Raw genomic sequence first — 27,650 nt, forward strand, 5'->3', positions numbered from 1 at the left:
GCCCACTGTTACTTGCTTGTCTCAGCAGCTGGCTCTCACAGAAACTCCCTAATTGCCATCATGGTCGCCGGGAATGACAGAGGGTTTCTTTGTGTGCAAATTAATAAGTCGGTGTATCATCGAAAAAAAGGACAAGGCTACAGCAATGCCAAACCTATTATTCATTTATTGGGCAAGTGTAGTCTTAATGCTCACACTTGAGGGTATGCTAGTAAATATGTTAAAAATGCTTGGAGCCTGAAAACTGACTGTCTGACAACACTCTTTCCTGTGAAGCTTGGTCTTAAGTTGGTAGCTGGCCCTTGAGCCAGCACCACTGAAGCCACTGCTAAGTTTGTCATTGACCTCATGAACCAAGAAAAAGAGCTCTAAATTCTGGTTTGTTCAAGAGCAAAAATCCCACCTCAGATCTTCCTGGAGGAGATGAACACTCTTTCTTGTTGGATTACAGCTGCTCAGGTGCTGTGCAGTCTTCTGAAAACGGGGTCACCCCATTTACAGGGAATGAGATGCACAAGTCGGAGGAACTGAGATCATCTAAGCCATTAACTTCATTTGTCTGTTCCAAGCCAAGAATATATTACCAAGGGCAGATGGGTGCTGTGTTGGCACCCACAGTGGAAACCCAGTCCACATGAAAAGCAGACTCCTGACAAGTGCAGGATGTCTATGTGCTGAGAGGGAGAGTGGCCTGAGCTGCTCCTGGGTTTGCCCAGAGTAGAGCTCCCAGCTAGCCATGTCACTGAAAACTTTTAGGGCAATGTAAAAGAGACTCTCAGTAAAACTGTGTTAGGCTTCTGTTTTTACTGGTGGGTCTTCTGCTCTCATTTTAATCAGGTACAGACATCTTCCAGTATTGCAAATAGCTGGAATTCCCCTGAGTATGCAGACAGCTGCAGCAACAGAGTTCTGCTGAGAGCTTTAACAGGTAACCCCAAATGCAGCATGCCAGAGACCTACCAGTCCTGTTTCCAGCACACTCCTAGCTAAACACTGAGAAGCTGGTGGACATCGCTGGGCTGGTTCCAAGTTGGAAGTAGAAGACAGGAAAGACTACTGCGTGCTGGAAAGCTTATAGTGTGTTTCCACCTCATTTGGAGTGCCTGTGCCGGGAAGCAATTTATATAAAGTTGCTATGTGAAAGTTGTATGTGTTCAGAATGGCTATATATATATATATGTAGAAAAGAAAAAAATATGGTAATTGTGCATATGTCATAGACGTTTGTATCATTAACAAGTGTGTGTCCTAAGCAATTTTACTTGGGGGATACAACTGCCAGTGCAGCTCAAAGGAATCCTGCAAAACTGCTGTTGCAAGCATGTGGGCTGGCAATTTATTTAATAGCTCCAGAGGGAAGAATTGTATCTTCAGCAGACAGCTGATGAGTCTTGGTACGTTTTTTGTGAGTCTAATTGCCCTTCACCCATATAATCACTGACCCTCATCACACCTTGTCCATTCCCAAGCTTTCCAATTCGGGTATACTCAATCTTTTTAAACATTTTGGAATGGGCAGTCATACTCTGTCATCCTGCAGACAATGAACTTCCACTGACGATCCCTGCATGGGAAGAGAAACAAGAGAAAGGTGTTAGTGAGATGGAGAGGGCAACTGCAGTGGGTAAGACTGTACAAGTAGGAAAATCTTACACAGGGTACTGTGGCAACAAAAACATCTGTCTGGCATTAGCCAACTTTTCTCTGAGTGCCTCATGTTTTTGTGGGATGGAAGGAGATGAAATATGCCTGGTAGTTACAATTCCTTCCCACTCCCCTACAGGATAAGAAAATCAGCAATCTGAATAAGCAGGTCTCGGAACATCCTTCAGAAGACAATGACTATTGATGTTGATCAATCCTAAATAGACATCAAATCAGTGGTCAAGAGGAAAAGGATGGTTCTGTCTGCAGTTACTGTTGTATGATACAATATTCCAAAATATGTATGAAGTAAAATATGTGGGTGCGTTTCAAGCGATTTCTAAGAGACAAGTTATCCACATAGCAAAATTCACTTTTTTTCCTGTTGATAGGTCTGCTAGTTAGTAACCTTTATGAAAGATATGAAGGAATCAATATTGAGAGAAATTAAATTCGCTTCTCATCCTTTACTTCTTACATCCTTTACTTCTTACATCCTTACTTCTCCACAAGTCACATGTGAGGCAGAAAAAAAAATATTTATAGGTGTAGGGAGAGTTCATGCTCTTCCTGGTCTGTGGGTAATTGGATGTCTGTACTCTTCTCAGGAGAGTGATACAACACGTATTAGCAATTGTTTGTAGGAAGCATGGCTGGAGCAGCAGGATTCAACAGTGGAAGCCAGTGATTTAGTGTTCAAAAGCTAACAAGCTGCAAATTTCCACCTTAGCTTATTGTGCACTACATTTCCCTTGACAAAATGGCATGAGTTCAGAGGATCAAATGCTGTCCTGCTGCGGAGCATACACAGTGAAAATGTTCCGCTTGGGCTGTTTGCTACAGGCTGAGGAGTTTTAATCTAAAGTGCAGTCCTTGAAGATGGCAGCAGTCGTTTGAACTGGCAATGGGTAGTGCTCCCAAATGCTTCTGAGTGGTTGGATTCTGCTGATAGTGATCTCCTCAACCTGAGACGTGGGATGGGCAGTGCTGCCATTGAACAGGGGCTCAGCAGCAGCTTTCCTTACAAGACCCTGCGTGGTCCTGGTTTTCTGGTGGCCAGCTCCAAGGGATGTGCTGAGACATGAGGCCACATCTTACTAATGGCTGCTCCTCCGTGGCTCCATTGCCTGTCTGACTGTCCTGCAGGAAGACTGATTTGACTCTTAAGCTCTGTGTAAAGCCTCTCGTTCCAGCTTTCATTTGCTGAAGTTCTTTAATTGAAAACTTATGCTAATTCACAGGTTAATGCTGAATCTCATTCGGAATAGGGTCTGTCTCATACTTGTCAGTAAGTCTGTCCTTAATTACATAGTGCTTTATATTTTTATTTCTTCAGACCTTTCCTAGATAGGTTTTTACTGTAATTTCTAAATAAAACTGTTACCAAAGGTTAATGAAATGCAAAAACAGGAATTAGGAATTTTTAGAATTATTTTAGGAAGTCCTCATTTGGACTGTGTGTATCCTTTTCAAAAACACTGTTCCTTTGGTCACTGAGATACTCAGAGAGACAGAAAAAAAAAGGCTATTCATGGATTAACAGGATTTTATGGGTCAAAATTATGGCCTGCTAAACTAGCAAGTATTGTTAGAGAGACTTTTAGCTTTCAAAAGCAGAGGTATAGTCATTTTTCTTAGAAAAAAAAAAGTCTAAAAATAACAAACTGTTTGAAGTGATTAGGAAAGCTTAAACCAAAATATCTTCAAAGGCTTTTTTGTGCCCCTTGTTAGCTTGAGAACATTGCCTGTCATGAGTTAAATAGCCTGAACACAAGTTTTACATGCTTGAAGATGAAACGCAGTCTCAAAATCTACAGTGTGTTTGCACAGACAAGCTGCATGTGTGTGTCATCCCGACAGGCTGGGTCTGGGAGTCGCTTCTTTTGCTCCTATTCTGCCTCAGCCAGCTGCAAAAAAAAACACTGTTTAGGATGACAAACATTGCCTGCTTCTGTGAGAGTCATTTGAGAGAGCTGCTGCGTGAATCTGAATTGCAAACTGCTATAGCAAGACAGTTTTTCACTTCATGTGCTAACCAGAACAAGTTGGTTTCAGGCATTCTGGGAGCTGGAGGCCAGAAAATTCATCAGCTCAGAAAAACTTCCTAGATCGCCTCTGCAAAATGTGTTCTTTGTAGTTTTCACCCACTCCTATTGCAGGTTTGTCTCTGCCATCACAGCAGTGGTAGGACAGAGGTGGTGGTGGTTTTTCCCTTTTTCAGGTACTGTGGGACCACAACCTCCTGACATCCCCGTGATGCTGCTGGCCCTCACAGGAGGCTGTGGTAAGCTTCAGCACTCACAGGCAGAAATCTGCTCAGAGGCATCGGTTACCTCAGCTGCTCTGTTTTCCAGATATGTCATTGTGACTCCTGACATTACCCTGGTCCACATCCGATGATGGCTGGAATCCAGCTAGAGGGGAGTGCACTGCCTGTATTATCTCTCCAGCTCTCTGCAGGGGCCATGGGGAACCAGGATTTAGAATAGCATTGGGGAATATTTAAGAGAGAGAAGGAAAAAAACAAAACAACAAACGAACAAACAAACAAACAGAATAGGGGTGTTCCTTGCAGTCCTAAAATTTACTTATCTAACTGGCTAAAAGGATACTTTCATGTTAACTATGAAAGTTACTCTTCCACTTGTAGGAATAAATTGCAGACACAGCTCCAACCTTCTAATAAATAGGCTAATGAATAGGCCAGAAAATTATGGTTATGAATCTGCAGCAACTTGACAGTGTGCTATCGGTTCTGGAAAGGTCTTATTTTAGGAAATCTTTGTGCTCAGGGGATCCCTAGTGAACTCCAGCGAGCTGAAAGCATCCCAGAGACAAAAGCATCTCGTCTCTTTTGGGTGTTATTAGAGACAGCTTGAAATGTCTGTGTATTTGAACTCCCATTTCTCTCTCCTTTCTCTCCCCTTCTCCTTTAGCCAGATTTGGCAGTGGTAGGCCAGTGCGGTGCACCTTGCCTTGTTGTCTGTGCTGTGTTGGGTAACAAATGCTTTAATATACTACTGGACTGAGGTGTCTGATAAAAAACGTCAGCAAAGAAGTAGCTCACAGAGTTGATGAATTAGAGGTCAGCTCAAGATGAAAGACCTCTCTTCCACTGTCAGGTTTCAGTGGCTGCTCACACTCTCCTTAAACCTTTTCTATTAGGGTCTCTACGGTTCCATGCAGACAGCACTGCTGAGTTTATATTTGTTCTAAATTTTACCACTTTATGTGCATAGTAGGGAGGAGGAAAGGCGTCTTTTTAACTGAGCAGGGTGATTACATATCCATTTGCATGACTGCAGCATCACGAGCCTCACTCAAGAAGAACAATTACAAGTAATGACCAGGACCAATCAAGAAAAATTCATTTGAAATTCATTTCAAATTCAGTGAATTCATTTTCTGGAAAGGGATCCATGACACTTCCCATTGACAGTAGTCAATGTAGTAGATCCACTTCCCATTGACAGTAGTTCCTGATGTGGGCTCATATCGGTTAGAATTGTGTTGCAATGGATCAGGCAGGTTGCAGCATTCAGATTGCATTTTATGTCTTGTGGTCTTCTCTTTGCATACTGGCAAACTCCTCATTTCACTTCAGAGAAAGTTAGGCCAAAATGAGTCCCTCATCCCCTTAAAGGATAGGTTGTTCCAGGATGAATTTTTACCAGCATAGATAAAAGATGCCCTAGCTAAACAAAGGTGAGAAACAATCCTGAAGATGTTCCACTTTACAGAGCTCAGATTTAGCCAAGCCTATTGTTACTATATATTTCTCTACTCAAATGGACAAGGCAGATGATCCCCTTCTGCATTAAAGTCCCCTTTTTGTAGAATCACAGAATCACAGACTGGTTTGGGTTGGAAGGGACCTCAAAGCCCACCCAGTCCCACCCCCTGCCATGGGCAGGGACACTTCCCGCCAGCCCAGGCTGCCCAAAGCCCCATCCAGCCTGGCCCTGAACACCTCCAGGGATGGGGCACCCACAGCTGCTCTGGGCAGCCTGTGCCAGGGCCTCACTGCCCTCATAGGAAAGAATTTATTCCTAATGTTTAATCTAAAACTCTTCTATTTTAGTTTAAAACCATTGCCCATTGTCTCATCGCTACACTCCCTGACAAAAGAGTCCCTCCACAGCTTTTCTGTAGGCCCCCTCTAGGCACTGGAAGGCCGCTCTAAGGTTTCCCCAGAGCCTTCTCTTCTCCAGGCTGAACTACCTCAGCCTGTCTTCACTGGAGAGGTGCTCCAGCTCTCTGATCATCTTCTTGGCCCTCCTCTGGCCCTGCTCCAACAGGAGCATGTCTGTCTTTCATTGGGGGCCCCGGAGTGTCCTGATACGCAGCCCTGGACAATTCACCACATGCACTGTGAACTTTGGTCCTCAGAAGTACAAGCCCAACACTGAGTAGTGCTACAAATGATGCAGCACTGTGTACTGTTTGGGGGCAATAGGAAAGGAAGATCTCTCTCTCTCTTAATTTCTAGTAAAATAAATGAAAAGCAAACCTGTCCACAGCAGAGAAAGTTGTTGTTGCCCCGCGGATGTAGTAGTCGTAAGTATACATCATCATGTCCATATCTTCTCCGTAGTGCCCTGGGTGTTCTGTTGTTAACCTTTAGATGAAGGAAAAAGAAGATAAAATAATGTACCATCTTACCTAAAAGTCCAGTAAATTAGATGCTGATCAGGTTATTTTCCTGTTTCTTTGTAAGTTCATGTTTCTTTATTGCACCATAAGATGAGATTTTACCTCTAAGGCTGCATTTCTCTTCTACGTTATTAATTAATGTAGCTATTCAAATAAATTTCGGTAAGTTTAGAATTGTTCAGAGCAGGTTGGAATATTGCATGCATATACATCTGCAGCTGTAGGATAAAAGCAGCCTGAACAAGAATTTAAAGCTTGTCTCCTTACATCTTTATTGCAGGGACTTGCTTGGGCCTTGTTTCAGTCTGTTTGGTTCACTGCTATAAAGTGCTGTAAATGTTGCCAAGTCAAATAACTACAAGCATTTATCCATTTATGAATTATATTAAATGAATGTAGCAATTAATCCGTTCCTCTTTGTTCTTTCCACTTTCTGCCTAGCTTGTGATGTAAAAATATTGGTCTGGACAATATTTGTTCAGTGGATTTTATCTAAGAAGCTCAAAGTGCTTCTGCACTTATTAAACAAACTATGGTTGCCGCTTCCCTGGGAAATACAAAATAATTCTGCACTTGGTTTTAAGGACATTTCACAGATTAATGAACAGATGCAGGGAGGGGCTGGGACCTTGACCAGTACTTGATGTCAACATTATGTTAGAGGTCGGGAATGGGGACCTGGCGCTCAGTCTTTCCCTGCATTACACCATTTGATGTGGGAGTTGCTAGTGGAGTTGAATCAGCTTCGCTCCAGGAGAGCACAGGAAGAATCGGGTCCCCTGCAAGGAAAACGCTGTCCCTGTTGAAATGCTTGGCTGAACTTCTGTGCAGACTAAAAGGGCTAAAATGCCTGGACAGAAATCCTGGCACCCAGGTTTCTGACTTCATTCAGCCCAGCAGCAGTACTTGAATGATACATGAAGGTGGGCCTAGCACATCCCAGCCAAACACTCGTGTGTTCACAGAGTGTTAAATCAGTGGGATTTGAGGATATGCTTAAATATTTTACTCGCTTGGAATATAATTATTGGGATGGTTTTAAGTTTGTAAAATTAGGTGCTTTAGTGGTATTTGTGGCCCAACCACTCACTGTTGGAATACTCAGAAACTGAAAGTTTACCTGAAACCTGAGGCACGCTGGATTATATATTAGACTGCTTTGCCCTAGATGTACTTGCTATAACAGAAAAATCCTCTGAAATTGCCACCGCTGTCTGTATATTTTAAATGTATTTTTGATCACTTTGTTTACCCCTTTCTTATGCTGTTTAAATCTTTGCAAAGCAGATCTGACTAAATTCTGGGTCATTTTCAGCTTTTCAAAGTAAAAGAAAATCATCACGCAGAACCTCATTCCAAACCAGTCATTATTCCTTACCAAATGAAAAATGGGACGAAACCTGAAACTCAGGCATGGCTTTACAAGATCCCCAAGTCTCAACAGTTAACTTCTTTGAACCTCTCTCGTTCTCCTGCCTCCTGCCCTTTGGCCATGACACTCATCAACCAACTTATGAGCCATGGTACAAGAACACCCATGCCCAAGTGTGTTTGGGAAGCCAAAGATCAGGGCTGGTCACAGTGTTCCTTGTCAGGGCTCTGGCCAGGGGCTGGGGGATTTGCTGAGCCCTCACAGCGCTGTGTTGTTGATAAGAAATGAGCAGCAATATTTCACAGGTCATGCAGGCAACTGCTGCGGACTAGGAGAAATGGGAGAACCTGCATATGCCAGCAGTTTTGAGGATGGATGAGTAGGTAGAGTCATCAGTAGGCTCTGCAAGTGGAAAAATCGGAGCTGCAGTATTCAGCTCCCATGAAAGTCTGAAACGAGACCACTGTGGATTTTAAGGGAACTGGGTCAGACCCCCAGAAAGAATAATTACAAATATTACAAAACTGTTTCTCATGGCTTCTCACCATTTAGCTGGTAATTTTTCCTAGACTAAAGACTGTCACCTTAATGTGTTTCTGTCAAGCCGTGGCAAACCTAATTTAGGCACTATTTCAATTGAAGGCTGATGGTATCATTTTTGCTTTCAGGACATCACCTCTTGTGTTCTCAAATATATATTTGTCAGTGTCAGACAGCTTACATTACAGGTTTGAATACTTTATTTTATTTATTTACTTTTTAACCTAGGCAGCCTGTGACTTGGATATCTAATATGCCTTTATGATCCCATAAAAGGACCTTAACCTGAGGATAAGCTGGTCCCTCCGTATAGCCAACTTGCTGAAAGCCCCCCGGTTAGCAAAGAGCTGCTCTGGGGACTCTGCACTCCATGTCTAGAGCTCTGATGGGAGCTAGGGTATATATACTTCACAAAGCCTGACCTTTGTTACCCATTCTGTGTTTTACCCAGTTCATTTCAGTGGAATTCAGTGCCTTGAGGAGGATTTCTTTGCATGCATGAGTGAAGCCAACGATCTGAATTTGGAAACTTGAGAGTGTTTCTGGATCCCTAGCCAGAGAACCTGAGAAAATGGGGCTATGTCTGTGCTAGTAAATTAAACAACGCTGGAGATTGTTTCTGAGTACCATAATTTGATTGCTTAGGCTTGCAAACTGTAGGAACAAACCCTAGGTGTCCTGGTTTCGGCTGGGATAGAGTTGATTTTCTCCCTAGCAGCTGGTATGATGCTGTGTTTTGGATTTGGGATGAGAGTAATGCTGATAACACGCTGATGTTTTAGTTGTCGCAGAGCAGTGCTTACACTAAGCCAAGGCCTTTCCAGCTCCTCACACCCTGCCCGCGAGGAGGCTGGGAGTGCACGAAAAGCTGGGAGGGGACAGAACCAGGACAGCTGACCCGAACTGACCAAAGGGATGTCCCATACCTCGTGAAATTGGGCTGAACAGTGAAACTGAGGGAATTGGCTGGGGGCTGCCATTGCTCAGGGACCAGCTGGACATCTGTTGGCTGGTGGTGAGCAATGGCACTGTGCGCCACTTGTTTTGTTTATTCTTTTTGTAGCTGCTATTTTATTTTTATTTTTTATTTTTAAATAATTTTCTTTCTTTTTTTTGTTCTTTCTCATAAATCCATCTTTATCTCAGACCATGAGTTATTGCACTTTTCAGTTTTCTCCCCCATCCCACTGGGAGGGGGCAGGGAGCGAGAGAACGGCTGTGTGGTGTTTCGCTGTCTGCTGGGTGAAACCACAACCCTGGGACACTTTAGGCCCAGCCCAACTGGCACAGCCTCTGCAGAAAACTCAGAGATGCAGTTTGGGAGTTAGCACGTGTGGTACCATTCCCAACAGGCAGGATGTGGACACCCTGCTTTGAAGAGTAAGAGTTTAATAGCGTGGCTGCTTCCCTATTCTAGAGATTCCCCTTATATAATTTTAATATGTAGCCTGAGCATCTGATAGTCCCTCCTTGAAGATTCCTGGGTCACAGTAGGTTTTTAAAACGTGACATAAGGACCAGATACGGATCAGGATTTCATTTCACTTTCCCCCATCGGCTCCAGGTTTTGGGGCTTTGTTTGTGCTATTATTTTGAGAAGACACTAAGACGTGTGTTTATATATGTTCCACCAAATGTGTTTCATAACATCTGTTTGGCATTCAGCGAGGAAAATGTTCTGTAATCTTGACCAGCACTATGTTCTGGGCAGGCCAGACTCTGCAAAACACAAGGTTAAAAAGCTGCTTTCAGCCCTACTCAGAGGCAGAAATGAATAACTGAGAGTCAGTTCTCTGAACTTGTTTCATGAGCCTTTTGCTTGAAGAGTAAATCTGATGAATTCTGAAGTAAAGCTCATGAATTACTGTGAAGGGTCCTGCAGACCTTTTGCAGAAGCAGGCGGTGTTATTCTGAAGTGAAGGGATGCAATAGGGAGAGCCTTCGTTTAGCTTCCCACTCTTTTCTTTCTGCCTGCTATCGTTTCCCCCTCCCTCTCAACTAACATCTCCACATTGCTTTTCTATCTCTCATGGCAACTCTGCTAAGATATGTTCAAAAAGCAAGCATATACAATTACGAAAAAAAAAAAAAAGAAAAACAAAAACAAACAGGGTCGTGATCTGCTCTGAAGGTTTTCTTGTTGTATGGACAGACGCCTATTTACTCCATTCGTTCTGGAGAGAAAAATTATAAATAGTGCTCTGAAAGCAGTGTTCAAGTTCACTTGGGTCCGTGTGGTCTGTCAATCTACTTCTGTTCGCTTTGATGTTTGCTGCACTCTTTGTGGAACCGTTCCCTTAAGCCCGTGCATCTCAAGGTCATCTGGATAGAGCGGTATCCTTTGGAAGGAAATGCAATTCGTTATCTGCAGAGCAGGGCTCTGCGGTGTTAGCCAGCCCTTCTCTGTTATCCCTGTTTTGGGGAAACCTGGGGATAAGTCTCACGAAATGTATCTCCCAGAGAGATCACACTGTAGAGTTTAGAGCATAGGGATATTCAGTACTTGGTTTTCTTGTCACGGAAGGGAGAATGGTCATTTAACTCAGCATTGAAGGTCTTCTCATAGTCTGCCCAGCACAGGACAGTGCTTCCCTCAGCATTTGTTGTAGCTCAGCGTGTAACTTTATTATCAGTCTTTTGACTAAAAATACTGTGTTTTACTCTGTGATGTGATTCTCCATATCATCTTTAACTACCTACTAGGGTCATACAGACAGGTAATTTCTTTACAGACATGGTAACATTTGTGAGCCACATGTTTATACCCAAGAAGACTCATGGAACAAGTACGAGACACCTTTTACCCATTGGTGAGGCTTTGCCTACCCAAAGGAGTTTGGAAGAACAAGGACAAGGCTCATTTGTGAAGACCCACAGCAACATGCATGGATGCACTTCTGGCATTGACCTCTTAGTCAAAAAAAAAAGGGATTAGGGGAGCATGGAGAAACCTGGGAACTGCTGGGTGCTGAGACAAAGCTGCTACTGCCATTTGGAGTGACCTAAGGCCTCCAGGGTGGTGCTTTCGGTGCCCAAGAGGGTACACGAAGGAAAACACTAGAGTAGAGGCTTGCAGAGCAGCAGTGAGAAGAGCTGCGTTGTATTGATCTTGGCATCTAGGCACTGAGTAGTTTGATGTCAAACAAACCCTGAGGAGCAAGAGGATCAGTCAGAAGCTTGCAAGCTGAATTCAGTAAAATTGTTTCCTAAAACCACGTATGCACAAAGATGTTAAGTTCGAGGAAGGAATTGTAGGGGAGGAAATAATAATGTGAGACTTTTAGCAAGTGACTCTCTTTTCAGTCCGTATCATCCATTTGCAAGAATTAGTACAGAAGACAAAGGAATTTTGCTCCTGCTTTGCTAATCTATTTCAGGTTAGTATGAATTGTATGATGTTTGAACACAAGACGCTTGGAGCAGTAGGGGCGTTGCTGAGAACAAAAAGCAGGAAATTCTACATTAAAGGCTGGGGAAGAAAAGCCTGTGAGAAAGAATGTGAGTGGTTCAACGTGTATGAGGGAAAGCAGGAAAACCTGGCAGAAAAGGTATTTTCCGTAACAGGGTATTTAGCTGGTGTAGAGTTGGTGTGGGATGGCATCTCTTCTGACTGGTTTCCAACCCCCACCCATTCCCACGTTTTTCTGATATACTTTACAATAATCCTATAAATCTTGCTCAGGGCAGGAAAGGGAATGAAAAAGTCATGATCTGTAACAGGATTACTGTTGTTATTATTGTAGTCTGAAAGTAGTAATGTTGTTTATTTTCCATGGAGAAGAATGACTACGTTAGGGATTAATAGAAAACACAGGCTTATTCATTTAGCACCAAGAAGAATGCTTTGTACTAATCTACAGCGATCCTTTTAATGATCGACTTCAAAGGTAGGTATCATGAATCTATTTTTCACTGATAAGAAGATCTGGTCACACCGAGGCCTTATTACCCCTTACTGAAGTAAATGGCAATTGTGGTATACCTCGCCTTCAGATGGGAGGCAGACAAAAGAAATGAGTCTTTTGAAATATCAAAGACAGCCGGTGGCAGAGCTCATGGTTTCCTGCTCCAACTGTTCAATAGATTTATTCCCTGCTAGTAAGTGTGTTGTTTTGGAGTGTGTTACCCTTTTCTCTTCTTGTGCAACTAGCAAGACGGATGGCTGGTCTCTGACCTTCATTCTCCTCCTCCTTGCCGAACTCTTCCTCCAACAAAGCCACAGCCAAAAGAAGGAGCTGTTCCATTTCAGGAGGGAAATACAAGCTTTAACGTTAACTTCCTGACCTTTGAGGACAAGGAGTGTCCTACGAATGGCCTTACTCTCTCAGATGCTATTTTATAAGTGCTTCAAGAATATGGATTTCCTCAAAGAATTTTGTTTCAAGAACTGGGAGCCTGCATGCCGCATTCAATGAAAATGGGAATCATGTGCCTCTTTAATCAATTTCAATTCATCCTCCAGCTGGAAGACAGCAGGCATTCCCTTTTAAAAAGCATGCTGTCCTGAAAAGCCAAAGAAGGTCTTAGTAAACTGACTACAGAAATTCCTGCCAATGAGTCCAGTATAGATCCCAGGTTGTTGGCCTGCCAGGGTAGGAGAGATGTCCTGGAGCTGCCCTAGATAATGTGCTTCTCCTAAGGTGTTCCTGGAAGGTAGTCCTGGGGATTGGACTGCAAGGTTTTACTGGGGTAACTATACAATCAGTAAAAAAGGAGCAGAGGGGAACTGAGTTCTCCAGAAGTTTATTTTTCCTCCACATGTATTCTGACCTCACCTCCTGGTTTTGTCTCTCTGCTGTTGGTAATCTCTGAGAAGCCTGCTTAGGATCTCATCAGTTTCAATATGGCTTTGGAGGCAGGTTGAGTCAAGAAAACAAATAAGTTCTTTAATCCCCACAGCTCTTGGAAAAAGTAATTGTTTGCCTGGACAATGTCACTGTGACAGAGAGCAGCCACAGCTCCAGACAGACCTTCTGGCACATGGACTGCTGGTTGTTTGGAGAGGGGAAACAGTCGTAAACAGTCTGTGCAGGCTTGGGGCTGCTCTGTGACATGTGTTTGCTTTTGAGAGTATGGAGTCGAGCTTTCAATTTCCTGGCAAAGAGAAAAATCGGAGGTCTAATGGGACCATTTAATAATGCCGTCTCTGCATCTGCAGTGGATTTGTTTCCTTTATGGTTTGAATAAGCATACAGTTTATTTTACTGTGGTAGCATTCCCCAGCCAGGTGAAATAATTGGAGCTTTTCTGCCTCCTGTGGGGAATGTTAATTATTTTCAGAATGGTAAAAATGTGCAGAATCCATGACAAGGCTTGGCACGATAATGAAGGAAACAAAGTACTTGTAAAAAAAATAAAATAGCAAATGCAAAACTATGAGACTGGAAGAGATTAGTGTATTTATTTGCAGTATGGGCTTACTGTGCAGGTAAACTGGGAATTAATGGTGAGAAGATAAAGTGTGAAACAAAAGTGCTGGGACCTCAGAGTAAGAGTATAGATGCTACCAAGCAAAGTCCTTAAGCATGTGTTTGGCTTTAATGGTGTGTTTAAATTAAGCAAAGTGTTTAAGTGTGGATTTCAGTCTGCATGATGGTGTCATAAATTAGTATTCCAATAAATGTCAGCAGGACTCAAACAACAGAGAAGAAGATTCTGGCTGTAGAAACTGGGTCAAATTCTAAAAAAACATTTGTGTGGCTCGTATTCATGGGGGGAAAACTGTCTTTTTCAGTGTAGGGAAGAAAAGCTCATTTAAGGCAAATATATTCGTGAAGAAGAAGAGCCAAGAGAAACCATACATAAAGATCACCTGTCTTGTTGTTTATATATATTTGCCAGAGAGACATGTAAGGAGACAACTGGAAGAAGAAGGGATCAAATACCCAAGGTGAGAATCAATTTAAAGCAAGGCCCTAAGTATTTTCAGTTTTCCTCACATATGCCTTTCTGTCTATAGCTGGTTTCATAATGAGAGATTCATTGCAAGTTAAAATTCAAGGCTCTGAAGGAATTCTGCAATGTGGATTGTCTTTTAATCCAATATGTGGATTTTCCTGTGCCTTACACACAACCCATGAGGCACCACAGTCATCACATATTTTCCTGGTGTTATTTTCCCACATAGCTGTATACTGATAGATGCCTTTGCATGAGATTAGGCTGCTTCAACCAAGAAACATGAGTCAGCAGCAGGTTAATAGCCATTTCTCCGCAGACAGTTTGTTGACAACTAGTTTCTGGAACAGAATAAATATCATTATAGGTTTGGGTAGAAAATGTAATAATATACTATACACACACGTTTTTATTGTGTTTTATATGTGTATACATTTTGAGATATTACCCATGGTAGCCTGGAAATGTTTGGCAGACTGTTTGGAGAACACAGTCTCAGTGGCAAATGCGTCTTAAACTGAGTGCATGATACAGACCAGAAGTGTGATGTATGAACGAGGCTTTTTGATGATGTCTTTAAAATGCCATTGGAAGTGGAGTTTTGAGTAAGAGCCTCTGGGTTTAATGAATGGGAAGTCTCGTTGCTGTATACTGAAGTTTATCAGTTCAGACTAGACATATCTGTAGTACTAGAAGTGGTTCCAGGGCATGGGTTTTCATTCTACCACATTGTGGTTCATGTTGTTCATATTCTAGCATAAAAACTAGCACTCCCCCAGACACTGTCTGGATGGAGTAGAGGGAATAAAAGAGAAAAGAAGCTGTTCCCAGCAGACTATGAGCAAGAGACCACTGTTTTGGAGAAGAGGGAGAGTTTAGCTGCATGAGAGTTTAGCTGCCAGCCCACTCTTCCTTCTGTTTGGGATCACAGGATAACTCTGGCTGAAGGAGACCTCAGGAAATCTCTGGTACAGCACCCTGCCCAAAGCAGGGTCAGCCACAAGGTCAGACCAGGCTGCTCAGGGCTTTTTTCACACAGGTCTTGAAAGACCAATAGCTTGAAGAGAACAAACAGAGCTCCAGATGGAGGGACTGAGGCTGGTAAAACCCAGTGCCAAATGGTTGCTAAATGTACCCATGATCACATACTACATGCCAGAAGCTTTTTGCAAGCCAGGTGAAGATCTTTCCAGAGGTTTTGTACTGTAGGGACCAGTTCTCCACGCCCAGAAGGATGTGAGCATATGGGACTTACACCATGCTTAGGGGCAGAAACACTTCACCTGCCTTCATCTGCATGGGAAGACACTAGCTGTTGAACTGCATAAGGCATTCTTTTCCAAGCATGAGACATGGAGTCTTGTCACTGTTTTGAACAGAAGGGCAGCATAGGAGTCTGCGTGCAGCTGGGATGGAAACGCATCCCAGACATCAGTAACCCCAAACATTTACATTTGGGCTTTGCACTGCTCTGAATGCCAATATGCAAGGCAGAGACAAAGCTGTTCCAAGTTGTCAAGACAACATCTGAGGGAAGCAGAACTGTCAACAACAATAAAAGAAGTCAAAGAGGATTTATGCTCTTTCACTGGAAATACAGGCAGCATTAGAGGAGTAAGAGAGTTTGGAAGAAATGCTTAAAAGCTAGTTTTAGTTTTCCTCAGAGGGAAGAGCCTGGGTAGGTGTGTAAATAAACCCTGAGGTAGAAAGCATCCATAGGCAAGGTAGGCTGGAGAGGGGGCAAGAAAATGTTCAAAGGCTTTTATAGAGTTCCTGTCATTTAAAATCCTTAAAAATAATAACAAATAAATAAATAAAACATATCTATTTTCCTCCTTGCTGCAAAGAGACTGAAGTCTGCAAAGCAAGGCAGCGCTGTTGTGTTTGGCCAGTAGCCAGCCAGACAAAGAAAGACCGGGGGCATGTAAACAGTTTGTATGCATCTCGATGGGAAGTTGACTTCAAAGTTGGGTTCTGGAAGCAAAGATTCAAACACAGATTTCTCCCCCTTTTTTCTAATTATTCTTATTTATTTACTATTTATTTTTAAGTTCAGGGGTTATTCTTTGTATTAGTGAGAATAGCTAGATTAATAGCCCTGGAGCCTAACGTCAGGAGTTCTGTTACACAGACTGGACAGGAGCAATATGATCTTTCCCTACACAGTCTGCTTCTGTGCTTCCATCTCAGTTTAGAGGAACCACACCCGGGACCACAGGGAAGCTCAGGATGTGTAGCTCATTTTTTCTGTAGCCTCTGTGAGGTTGCCAGCACCAGTCGTGATACTGCGTTGAAGTGAGGCCACCTTTTTGTTAGGTTTCAGCTATGATCAGGAGCTCATTTTGACTTTGGGCTTTGAACAGCCATGAGAGGAGGAGCAATATTTATGTACTAAAAATACAAAAATCCCAGATTGTCAGACAGAGGATGATTTTTTTTTTTTTTTCTGAGGTACCTGGAAGGAAGTTCAGTATTGTAAGTCATCTTGGTAGAATAGCGTAGCACAGAGATGCTTATGCTCCTGTAAATGTGTTGGATCAGGTAATAGGAGCTATGTTTGAAATGTAATTTCATTTTGGGAATTCCTGTCATAGTTTCCAGCATAGATAGGCTGTTGTTGATACCCAGATTTGTTCATTTAGGACTAGCTAATGTGTTGTATTGTTCAAGGCTCTCATTCTCTTCCCTTAAGTCATGGAGCCTCAAGAAGCCTGTGGTCAGATTGGAAATAACTTATTTAGTCCCATAAAACACAGTTAACTTTTTCTTAAACAATTGTGTTAATGGGACAAGGGGCTAAAGACACTTAAAGGAACTGCTGGGGAAAAGAGACTAATAGGTTTGGTTTCAGCCTGAACTTACCAGCACGAATATGGGCATCGCCGGCTGTAGCGGCAGCAGTAAAATTGCCATTCACGGTCAAGCACAGATGGAAAATACTGACTCTGGAAACCAGCCACCAGCCCATTGTTTGAGCAGGTCTGGTACCTAAAAGAGAAGTGAAAGAAGAGAACATGTAAAGAAGACGTTGTCTTAGATTCCGTACTAGTTTCAAGCACTTCTGAAAACAGCATTTTTTATTCAGGGCAGAAGCTAGGGATCTTGCTTTGTATTGTGAAGCATTGGCTGAATGTGCTGTATATTTAGTTACCAGTTTATATAAGAAAGCAGCAGTAATTGACAAATAATGTCTTTGTGTTTACATTGCACTTAAAACAGTTTTTACTGTTTTTAAGTATTTAAACATTCCAATATGTCAGTGAAACAAGAAAATTGTTGTGGTGTTGCCATTCTCAATTGTTTACAAATCATGAGACTGACTTCAAAGTAGTCCATTAATACCTTTACGTTGGAGTTTGAGCATTTGGAGTTCACTGGAGTAATTTTTTTGACTGCTTCTCTACAAAAAAGATAGCTTAGAAACTCCTTCATATGAGAAGTTTATCACTTCCTTTCATTTTATTTCTTTCTCAAATATTTTTTTTTCAAGGAGAAGGCAGTTACTGCAAAACATGATAGGCTTGTGATGAAATGATGATTTGATAACAATCATATCAGGAAAATTGAGACCCGGGTCTTAGAAAATTATAAGACTAACATAAATTTTGTGAAAAATCTGTTTCTTCATGCTTTCTGTGTACTCAGGAATTCTGTCATATGGGTAAGACAGTGCCTTCAAGGAGAATATGCATGGTCTCCAAGCATGCAAATACAATCCTCTCTTTCTGCTCCCCCTACAAGAATCTGGACACTGATACCCAAAGTAATTGAAGTAATAATCAGAGTTTGAAGAGCTCACTTCTTTGAGAGTACAGACAAGGAGAAAAAGAAAACAGACAGCTCATTAACTCAGATGATGAGCACTCATTCTCTCAAGCACCATCCTAGCCTCATTGTTTCCCCATTGGGGAAAATTACAGGAATTCAGTTTCTTCCATTTTCTTTCACCCTTTATCAAGGAAAAGTGTAGCCACCTGTAGCAAGCCTTCTTTGTGATACCTTAAAGTCAAATACATTGATATATCCAAGAAGTAAGTTTACGATTAAGAAATACCAAAAAAAATTTTTTTTTTTTTAAACCACAGTTTCATTCAGTAACCTCATAGTTTATTTTCATTGTTTTGTCCTGTGAGAAAAGACTAAGCGAGCTGGGCCTGTTTAGCCTGGAGAAGAGGAGATTGAGAGGGGATCTTATCAACCTCTAAAAATACCTGAGGGGACAATGTAAAGTGGATAGGGCCAAACTCTTCTTAGTGGTGTCCAGTGAAAGGACATGAGGTAATGGGTGAAGGGTAGTGAACGACGGGAGGTTTCATCACTAGATGAAGAACTTCTTTACAGTTTGGGTGACAGCACTGGAATGGGCTGCCCAGAGAGGTTGTGGAGTCTCCTTCTTTGGAGATGTTCAAAACCCACTTGGACTAGGTGATCTCTGGAGGTCCCTTCCAGCCTCAGCCATTCTGTGATTCTGATTCATGAGCCTTTCCAGAAAGAGACATACATCGTCTAACACTCTGGTGTTTTGAAAGTCATTCACTTGTGCATACAGGTGTTAGTGCTTGCAAAGTATGAGGCTTGAATTTTTCGCATTCAAAGGCTTGAATGCAAAAACTGAAAAAGTGATCAGTTTTGACCAGCACATAGATGAATTCCTCTGCCTGACTTTCAGCTTCCACCTTTGAGCCAGAGGTCTCTTCTGTATGTCTTTTCCATGGCGTTGTGTTGTTCAGACAAGATTATTTACATTTGTTTGTATCCCCGGATCTCCCACATTACTGGGGTCACTCATATGTGCTGTGCTTTGTCAGACTCCTTCAAGGACCTCCAGAATTAAGCAGTGATGGGGACTCAGAGTTGCTATGGTATCGCACCAAGTAAGGCAGTTTGGCTCACACTCAGAGGATTTCAGCAGGACTTTGATAGGAAGTTGCTCTGTTTTTTGGCACATGGGCCATGGGAACATATGGCTAAGACTCTGTGTAAACATGTTGGATAGTTTCAGATGATTGGTGTTACCCTGATGGAAGGAAGGTTGATGCACAGAAATATTGGGAATGAATGTACCTGTTGCAAAATGAGCGCTTTCCTGCATTAATTGGTGTAAAGTAGAACCAAACTTGTGTCTCCTCATTTTCTTCTTCCTCCCCCTCTTCCAGTTGCAGGCATTTCCTCTGCTCCCTTATGCTCTGGGAGATTTTTTAGCTCTTGTGCCTAGGTGCAATGCTGTGACTATTCTGTTCCCTCATTTCTTCTGCATTTCTTCTCAGAGGCTTGGCTTTGCCATGCAATTTTCCATTTCAATTGATCAGCACTCGATATTCCTACCCATGTTTGTCTTTGTGAAAGGTTCTTCCTTCCCCTTTTCTCTCCCCACTTGATTACATTCAGTCTGGAAAGCCCTGCTCTCCTTTCCCTACAACTGTTTTTATTTTCTTAACACTTCTACTAATGCATTCAAATATTGACGGAAAGATTCATTTTCAGAGAGTTGTCACAGGTGGACCCTTCTCTCTGTTGGGGTTTGAAAAAAAATGTGGCTAATGCAACACTCCCATGCTTACATATGTAGATATTTGAACACCAGACTTCAGGAATATTTGATTATTTTTGATCACTGGTCTATGTTATCATTAAAAGAGCGTTTAAAATATATATGTATACATACACATATATTTGGAGTCTCCTTAAAAATTAGTTTCTTAGATGCAGAGTATAAGTGGAAATAAATCATGCCTTGTAATTGCATTGCTATTTTATTTTTAAAACATTCAAAGGAAAATGTGAAATTATCTTTTAAGCTCATGTTCATTTCTCCCTCTCTAATTCTGTCTCATGTTCATAAAGTACTGCAGTCCATTTTTCAAGCTCAATATTGGGTTCAGTGAGAGAAAGATAATGGTGAAATTGAAGTACTTTTCTTTAGCCTTGAGATAATACAAGATTATTTTTCTTCCAGTCTTTGTAATTTTCAAGTCAAATCCTAATATTCCTCTGGAAATGAAGAAATGCTCTCAGAAGTTGGAATGCTTGTGAGTTCGTGTAAAATCTTTTCTCCTATTTTTCTTCTCCCAGTTGGCCTCTTAACTACAATCAGAAAATAAGTCTTCAAAGGAAACAAACAACCCCCTCCCCACACACCTTTTTAGTCAGATGCTGTATGCGCTGATCTGAAAACAAGACTTAATTTGTGATGATTTCTTCCTTCTGTGTTAAATTCACTATTCCTGTCACAGTAAATCCTGCAAACACGTAGGGTGAATAAAAACCAGTGATTCAAGCCCTTTGATTTATGGCCAAATTAAAAAATGTCCTTTTTCACCAGACTCACTCTGTAGCACTTTTTGTTATAGAGATAATTCAGACATAATGTTGCTGGGCTCTCTTCATTCTTGAAGTCTTGACACTGCTAAGATACCTTTTAGAAGGTGAATGCAGAAGAGCGTGAGAAACCAGCTGGAAGTGCGTGGGATTAAATTTGGCAACGGATGGGTTGTTTTGTTTTTCTTGTTGGCTCAAATCGCGTTGCACGAAGAATTGCCTTTCGGAGCTGGTACTGGGAGAAGAGGAGGTGAGCTGGCTGGTAGGTGGAGGAGTGGGCAGATGGGTGGCGGTGAGGGTCAGGTGCTGCTGGATGGGAAGTTGCCCTGCCCTTCCCTCGTTTACATCTGCTGGAGATGTCAGCTGTGTTCTGTGGAGAGTAAGTTGGGAGCCTCATGCTGGGAGGAGTTCTGTGTAGCAACAGGTAGGGTATGGCAGCTGAGACTTCCCACTGCCTGCTGCAACTGCTACAAAAAGCTACTTCTTTGCTGAATCTTCTTCTGACCAGGTTAGTAATTAGTGTTGTATAGTTCAGCCAAGGCAAGCAATCAAAGAGTGTATCTCCATTACCAGTTAGCTCAGGTCAAGACTGCGTTTCTGAAGTAAGTCTCCTGGTCATCCTTGCTTTCTGCTCTTTGGTTCCCATTACAAAATGTTAGAGCATGTAAATTGAATTCGATTCCATTGAATTTCCACTTAACTGGAAAATTTATTCAAAAGTTTTCCTTGTTCTCCGATTCACATTTAGCCATAGGACCAGACAAGAAGTGGTCTGAAGCAAACCCACTCAAAATGTGTGTGTGGATTTTGGGTGCTGTGCACAAACTGTTTCACCCTACAGAACCACTTAAATCATCCCACAGTATTTGCAAATGTTGATACAGTCTCAGAAACCAAGCGTATAGCTCCTTGACTCAACAGTTGCCTGCCAAAATGAAGACAAATACTGCTTGCAGTAGTATTCTTGCTTTGAACAAAAGCACCATTTGTGGGGATACTTCATCCTTATGCCTGTGTCCTATTTTTGTTCTTTGCTAGACAGTGCCCCAGAGTGCTGTGTCCCATCTAAAGCTGTGTTGTAAACCCATCCCTGAGGCCCTCCGTCCCTCAGATATGTTAGAAATCAGCCTGCGTAGCATGCGTATCCTGAGGATGATGACCCGAAGAAAAACAGATCTGTCGAGCTGCAGTAAAGGATACTTCTAGAGCCCGTATTGAGCCCCTGCCATGCTGGTGAGGTAGCACTCCCTAAAGCTCTCTGGAAACATGCAGCCTGACACACAGTAGGCATGTGGTCATGGCGCATTAAGGGCAGTTTGTTCCTTACAACAGGGTTACCTGAGAGTGTCGTTCTGTGTACCTCCAAAAATCCCACTTTATTTTTTTGCTCCAGAGCAGATGGCTTCTGTAAAATATGTATCATTAATTACTTTAAAGCTGCCTCTCTGGAGCCTGTCAGAGCAGAACGGCTCCATGTACTATGGCGAGATGTCAGACACGACAGACTGACCCAGCAGAAATAAAGCTGCGTGCTTCCATCTGCAGTCCTGCCCGGAGCGCGTGGAGAGAGGTGGCCTAACCTCATGCAGCTGGTAGGACCGTGGCCAGAGTGTGGGAGGCATTTGATAATGAGATGTTAGTTATGCTGTTTTCCTGTAGTGTTGTTTCACCAAAATCTCTTTCTTTCAGTATCCAAAACTTTTGGTACATTTTTTTGGGGGGCGCTGTCCCGTAGTCCTGTTTTTTTTTTTTGTGGCCTGTCCTCCCTCTGTGTAATTTGGTTAGTCGCATGATGAAAGCTAATTCGATGATCCATCTGTTGTTACAGATGAGTGAGGAGAGAGAAGTGGCTGAGGGTAGGCTCAGGACACTTGGAGCACTCGCAGTCAGACGATGGGAACTGCTTCTGCGTGTTTGATTAGGCCGTGCCAGTCTCCAGCAGCCACTTCTACGAGGAGTCTTCACTATCTGTTGTGGGGAGGGGAGGCGTGTTGTCATCCACTTCCACATGCCAAAGGCTACTTCTCTATGAACGTCTGCTAGGTTTTTATTTCCCTCACAAGAGCCAGATAATCACGCAGGGGTAAGTGCTGACTGTCCTTTCTCCTCACTGCGCAAAGGGAAGGCAAGGTCATAATCCCTCTCTTGATTTCTTTCTGCCAGGCGTTGGCGATGTCTCCCTACCCACAGAAAGACCCCCCTCCTCTGCAAGTGCTCCCACTGGGCTCAGCTCACTGCAGCTGTGCTAAAAGCCTGGAGCGCTATCCCTTTAACATAAACCTAGGATTGTGGAGAAATTAACTTGTTTGTGTAGACAGCACAAATGGGAATATTTTAAAAGGCAGCTTGATTATCAGGCTTGGGTAATACAGCCTCAAATTTGAGTCTTGGGATTGGTCAGAGATGGAGAACAAAAACAGTTCCTCACAGATGTACTGGGGTGAGCTGCCAGCGTCTGAACAGGAGGCTATTACAGACACTTCCTTCCTTTGCTCACGGTCTGTCCTTGCACCCAGTTTGTGGGAAATAGGGCTGCATGCCTGCTTAAAGGATCTGCATGTGTCTTTGTGCCCATAAAGAGAAGGGAAAAAGCAAGAATGGGAATGGGGTGGGAGAATCTAAATATCCGTTTTTTCCAAATCCCATCCAAAGGCTTTCTCAGAAGCCTAAACAAAGAAAAGAGCCAATAAACATGCATGAAATAGCATTTTGCTAGAAACGTTTCTACTTTGTGCTGTATGGATAACCGGGAGTATATTGGGGATATGGCACAGTTCCATCTCATATGTGGTGTAAAACAAACATTTTCTCCTGGAAGGAAAAGTTGCCTTTCACTTACATGCTTTAGTTTATTCAGTTTATTTGCTTGTTTCATCCCTGCCCTTTGATGCAATCACTTTTAGGCCATTAAAAATGTTTTTCTTAAGTACCTTGTTCAAAGACTGGTCTGTGGAGACAGCTTTGTAGTATCCAGGGAAGCACTGAAGTAGTCTCGCCAGCTTAGACCTTAGATCTTACATTTTCTTAGGTGGTGAAATACCCAAGGTCAAACTTCCTCCAGGACAAATCAAGCTAAAAACATATGCTTTATTCTGTCTGAAAAGGCACAAATCCTTGAGATGTCACAGTAAATAAATAACTATAAGGCCAAGGACTCTGTAGGATGAGGGGATGTCCTGAGGACTTCCCTAATCCAGACATGAGTATTTCCAAATTATTGAGGAACAGGTTCTGCTCCCAGTGTTGTTAGCATCTGGCTTAGCATATAGCCTCTGCAGAGACAGTAGGGCCAGGAGTAAGTTGTTGGGACAGATTTAGCAAAGCCTTTATAAGTATACTTCACTTTAAACATATTCACGGATTTATGGAGCGGGGAAGGCTGAGAAGAAATTAGTCATCTAATCAAATCTTTTTCCAAAATTTTCCTTGCAAGTCTTCTAACACGTTCAGAGGTTTCTCAGCAAAACACAAAAGAACAGAGGTTCAGCAAAACACAGAGGAACATGCTTTCTTCAGAAGCGCAAATGCACATAGATGATTTGTTGATGCCTAATGTGGATTTGTGTCATTGCCCTCTTTTTGCTGAATCCTTTTTTTTTTTCATATCTGTAAGATGCAAAGTCTTACAGGTTTAATCCTAAAAGTCCATATAATGCCTAGTGTTAGTGTAGGAAGCAAACTTACCTACAACAGCTCTGCCAGTGATCCCCTCCTGCCCTCCAATACCTCCAGCTCTCCCAGCCCTATGCCCCCTATATTCTACCATTTTTCCCTATAATGCTAATGGCTTTGTATTCCTTGCAGTTCCTCTTTCTAAAGCTTTTCTTGCTTTGTTGTCTTTTCTAAAGAAACCTCGCTTGGATTTGGCTCTGTTGTGCAGCTGCACAGCAGTCAGAATTGGTGATTTGTGAAATGCCACAAACATCATTTGTCAGAGGTCTTTTTTGGTTTCTGCCAGAAACACGTTTCTGGTATTTCTGGGAGATGGCTGAGAACTGGAGGGAATTCAAAGGAGAGCTGTATGTTGGAAACCTAAAACTTGGAGAGGAAAACTAGAAGAACAGAGATGTGTTCAGTCTGAAAGCAAAAGCATGGGTGAAGGTGAGGCATAGATGCTACCTCCTAAGAGATTTTGCAAAGATTGCAGTGTGCTCGTTCTCGTTACTCCATGAAGGTAGGGCAGGGAATAAAAAGCCTCAATTACAGCAGAGGACACGTAGTTAAATTATGCGAAAAATGAGGCAATTTTGTGGTTATTGTGAAACAAGACATTGAGTATCCCTGGCTGTGATGTGCAAGGTGAGACAAAATGCCCTGTGACTGCAGCTGAAGAAGAAATATTACAGTTCATCCTCCCAGCATGGGAAGTGGACTAGGTAGCCCAGCAGAGTGCTGTGTCAGCTGATGTGAGGATGATACATTGCTCACAAACACATTTGTTATTGAGGAAATCAGTGCAGAAACAGAGGTGGCCAAACAGGAATTGATACAGGTTATGACTCATATTTGTAATCCAAATTGATTACTGAGTGAATCTTTTTAGAGCTTGGGGTGGCTCCAAATAGCACTGAAATGAGTATGGAAGGCAGCAAAAAGAGGCAGCTATGAGAAGCAATGTGAAGACTGCCAAGAGAGTAGGTGTGGGATTATCAAAGGCCCCACAAATTACATCTGTGCTGTCACAAAAATGTGAGTTTTGGGTGTGGTCTCGGACACCCCATTCTGTGTGTTTTTTTTTTTTTTTGTTGTTTGTTTTGTTTTGTTTTGTTTTGTTTTTGCTGGCTAATGCTGACTCCAGCCTGGGATGAGCCCACTGGGTTCTTGGGCAGCAGCATTTGGGCACAGTGAGGGCTGTGCTGGCATGCTGCAAACCATCCTCCATGAAGCACTATAAATGCAACCAGCCCAGCCCTGTTGTATAGAAAACTGCAGAATGTGACCAGGCACAGCTAAGATGTACAGCAATAGCCTAAGGAATTAGGAGCACAGGTTCACCTTTGCAAAGAGATGTGTGTTCCCAAATCACTTTGGTGCCTTTGACACCCCCCCATGCTCCACCTCTAAAATAGGTAGAAGAAAGAAAGAGATCTATGCAGAGTAGACAAATAGATGTAAGGATGTTAGACTGGAAAGGTCAGCTAGGGAAGAAATAACTAGAATAACTCCAAGAGCTGGGAGGGAGAGTTATAGTTAAAAACATTAAAGAGGGGTTGGACAAGAAACATGTTTGGAAGAAAGATAGGGTTGGTTGAATGGCAATAGGAAACATGTAAGCTAAAAAAGAGGACAAAATGAAAAGAGTTTTTTAAGAGATGGAGAAAATAAGATTCAGATGGTATGCTGTGGATGTAGTCATAATAAGCACACGGAGTGTGATGATGAATACGGCCTCATGGTTCAGCTAGCAGAAGAAAACGTTCTGTATAGATTGTACACTACCCTGTTTGTAAGAAGTAAACTTGAGCAGTTGCTGTCAGGGATTTTTGGAAAGAGAATAACCATTTTATTTTGAACAACAGAAAGGTCTAATTCAAAATTACTATGCAGCAAGTAGAAATTGCACCAATGTATGAAAAATGAAGTCACCCAGTATTATCACAATGTCTTCTTTCTGTCTGTTTTGCAGCCATCTCCCTTTCTTTTCAGTTCTGAAAAGTGAAGTATGGGGTCAGTCTTTCTTTCCTTAGGAATTGCATCAGCCATAGGAATGTATCCCATGGTAAATGAAATACTATGAATAATTCAGGGCAAAACTTTGAATCATTTAAAAAGCAAAAGCTTAATGTTTCATTGTTAACCTGTTCCCATATGATGTAAAATTTGCAAAAGTCACATTGCAATTTATGGAGCAGAACCATTTAAAATATTTGAAAATATTCTTGCATTCATTTCATTTTGTCCAAAGAACATTTCATATTCAGAGTTGTCTGAAAATATTTCACGTTTCATGAAGAAATCAGTAGAAAATTAAATATTGGGTATATACTGCCTAAACATGATTTGCCATACATATTTCCAAAAATTATTGTGGCCACAAAATATGATCACTTTTGCCTGTAAGCATAACAGAAAATGTAATGTTTAGTGTACCCAAAGTGGCTGTACGAAGGATTTAACATGACCTTCTGCTATCATTATCATGGATATATACGCTGTCATTATCAGGGATATATATGCCACCATCATCACTCGTTAGTGCAGATTTTTGGTTCCTGGAATACCAGCATGACTAGAAAACAGCCTTTGGCTGGGCCTAAGCCAAAAAGCTTAGCAATGAAAACACAAAGAGAGAAGCCAGCGCAATACAGAGATTTTTTTTTTTCTAGTGATAAGAACAGGAGGTCGGTGTCATGAGCTAGACAGTTTGTTCCCCAATTTAGTCACCAATTCAGCGTGTGGCCTTTCAGAAGCAGCTCTGTCCTGTACTCTCTGAAGGTTTGTGCCTCATTTTCCTCACCTGCAAAGCGACATTTGCGAGACCAACCCCCTTGCAGCTGAGGCTGCAAGTGACCGAACAGCACAGTGCACTGAGGCCCTCCAGCAAGGAAGCGCTACAGAGGAGGCAGAGGGGATGCTGCTGACTGCCCTCACGCATGCATCGCGATTAAGGGGTCTCAGGCAGTTACTGCTCATTGCCATCGCTACGGCTGCGGTACGAGCACCCGCCTTCCAGAGGGGGTATGAGGGCTGCGCCCTGCCAGGACGGTTCGGGGTGTCCTACCATTCGGTGCCCGCCCTGTTGATCTCTTCCCACCAGCACTCTGTCGGCTCACCGAGGCTCTGGGCTGCCGGCATGCAGGCGTAGTTCCACAGTCTGTCGGAGCCTTCCTTCTTGCTGAAGACACTCCTGACGGCCACGATCACTTGCCCATGCGGGCACTGGAAGTTGAAACCCTGCCGGTACACATTGACCCATTCATCGTTATCTCCATAGTTATAGGGGCCGTAGTAGTAGTCACCATACTGGCCCCATGCCACTGTCACCAGAGGCAGGAACACCCAGAGAAGGACGAGGTCCATCCTGAGGATGTTTCTGGCTTAGAAATGCCCCACTGGTGTGTTGGGCTGGCTCTTTTATATTGCCTCTAACATTTGGCTTCCAGATGTTATGTTTCCAGATCCAAGTGCAATGTGTCATTGCTTAGCAAAACTTCTCTGAGTTACAGGCACGTCCAATTGCTTTTAAGGTGGAATTCTGCAAGTACAGTAACTGCAGGCCCTAGGA

General features: G+C 42.6%; 2 protein-coding genes across 2 annotated transcripts in view; one reads left to right on the plus strand and one right to left on the minus strand.

The window, feature by feature from the left end:
* Window positions 1-148: 148 nt before the first annotated feature.
* Window positions 149-27,496, minus strand: DPT (dermatopontin). The gene is made up of 4 exons (XM_082769598.1): window positions 27,147-27,496; window positions 16,970-17,095; window positions 6,155-6,262; window positions 149-1,564 (listed from the first exon to the last, which is right to left on the minus strand). The coding sequence occupies exons 1-4, from the start codon at window positions 27,443-27,445 to the stop codon at window positions 1,498-1,500; spliced, it is 600 nt and encodes a 199-aa protein (XP_082625724.1). The 5' UTR covers window positions 27,446-27,496; the 3' UTR covers window positions 149-1,497.
* LOC309882473 (uncharacterized protein) overlaps window positions 20,103-27,650 on the plus strand; it is a 126,280-nt gene continuing 118,732 nt past the window's right edge. Inside the window, exon 1 of the mRNA XM_082769616.1 lies at window positions 20,103-20,136. Coding sequence (XP_082625742.1) covers window positions 20,105-20,136 — 32 coding nt within the window. The 5' untranslated portion in view covers window positions 20,103-20,104. The remainder of the gene's footprint in view (window positions 20,137-27,650) is intronic.

This window comes from Aythya marila (genome assembly GCF_965140915.1).
Source record: "Aythya marila genome assembly, chromosome: 1".
In the NCBI taxonomy this organism is placed as follows: domain Eukaryota; kingdom Metazoa; phylum Chordata; class Aves; order Anseriformes; family Anatidae; genus Aythya; species Aythya marila.

What these genes read in the sequence shown, in the direction of transcription:
- DPT (XM_082769598.1), bottom strand. Translation starts at nt 27,445, where the DNA reads ATGGACCTCGTCCTTCTCTGGGTGTTCCTGCCTCTGGTGACAGTGGCA. An exon ending in AACAGGGCGGGCACCGAATG is followed by an intron (nt 17,096 to 27,146) that starts GTAGGACACCCC and finishes CTTCTCTTTTAG; the next exon opens with GTACCAGACCTGCTCAAACA. An exon ending in ACTTTCTCTGCTGTGGACAG is followed by an intron (nt 1,565 to 6,154) that starts GTTTGCTTTTCA and finishes CTTCCCATGCAG; the next exon opens with GGATCGTCAGTGGAAGTTCA.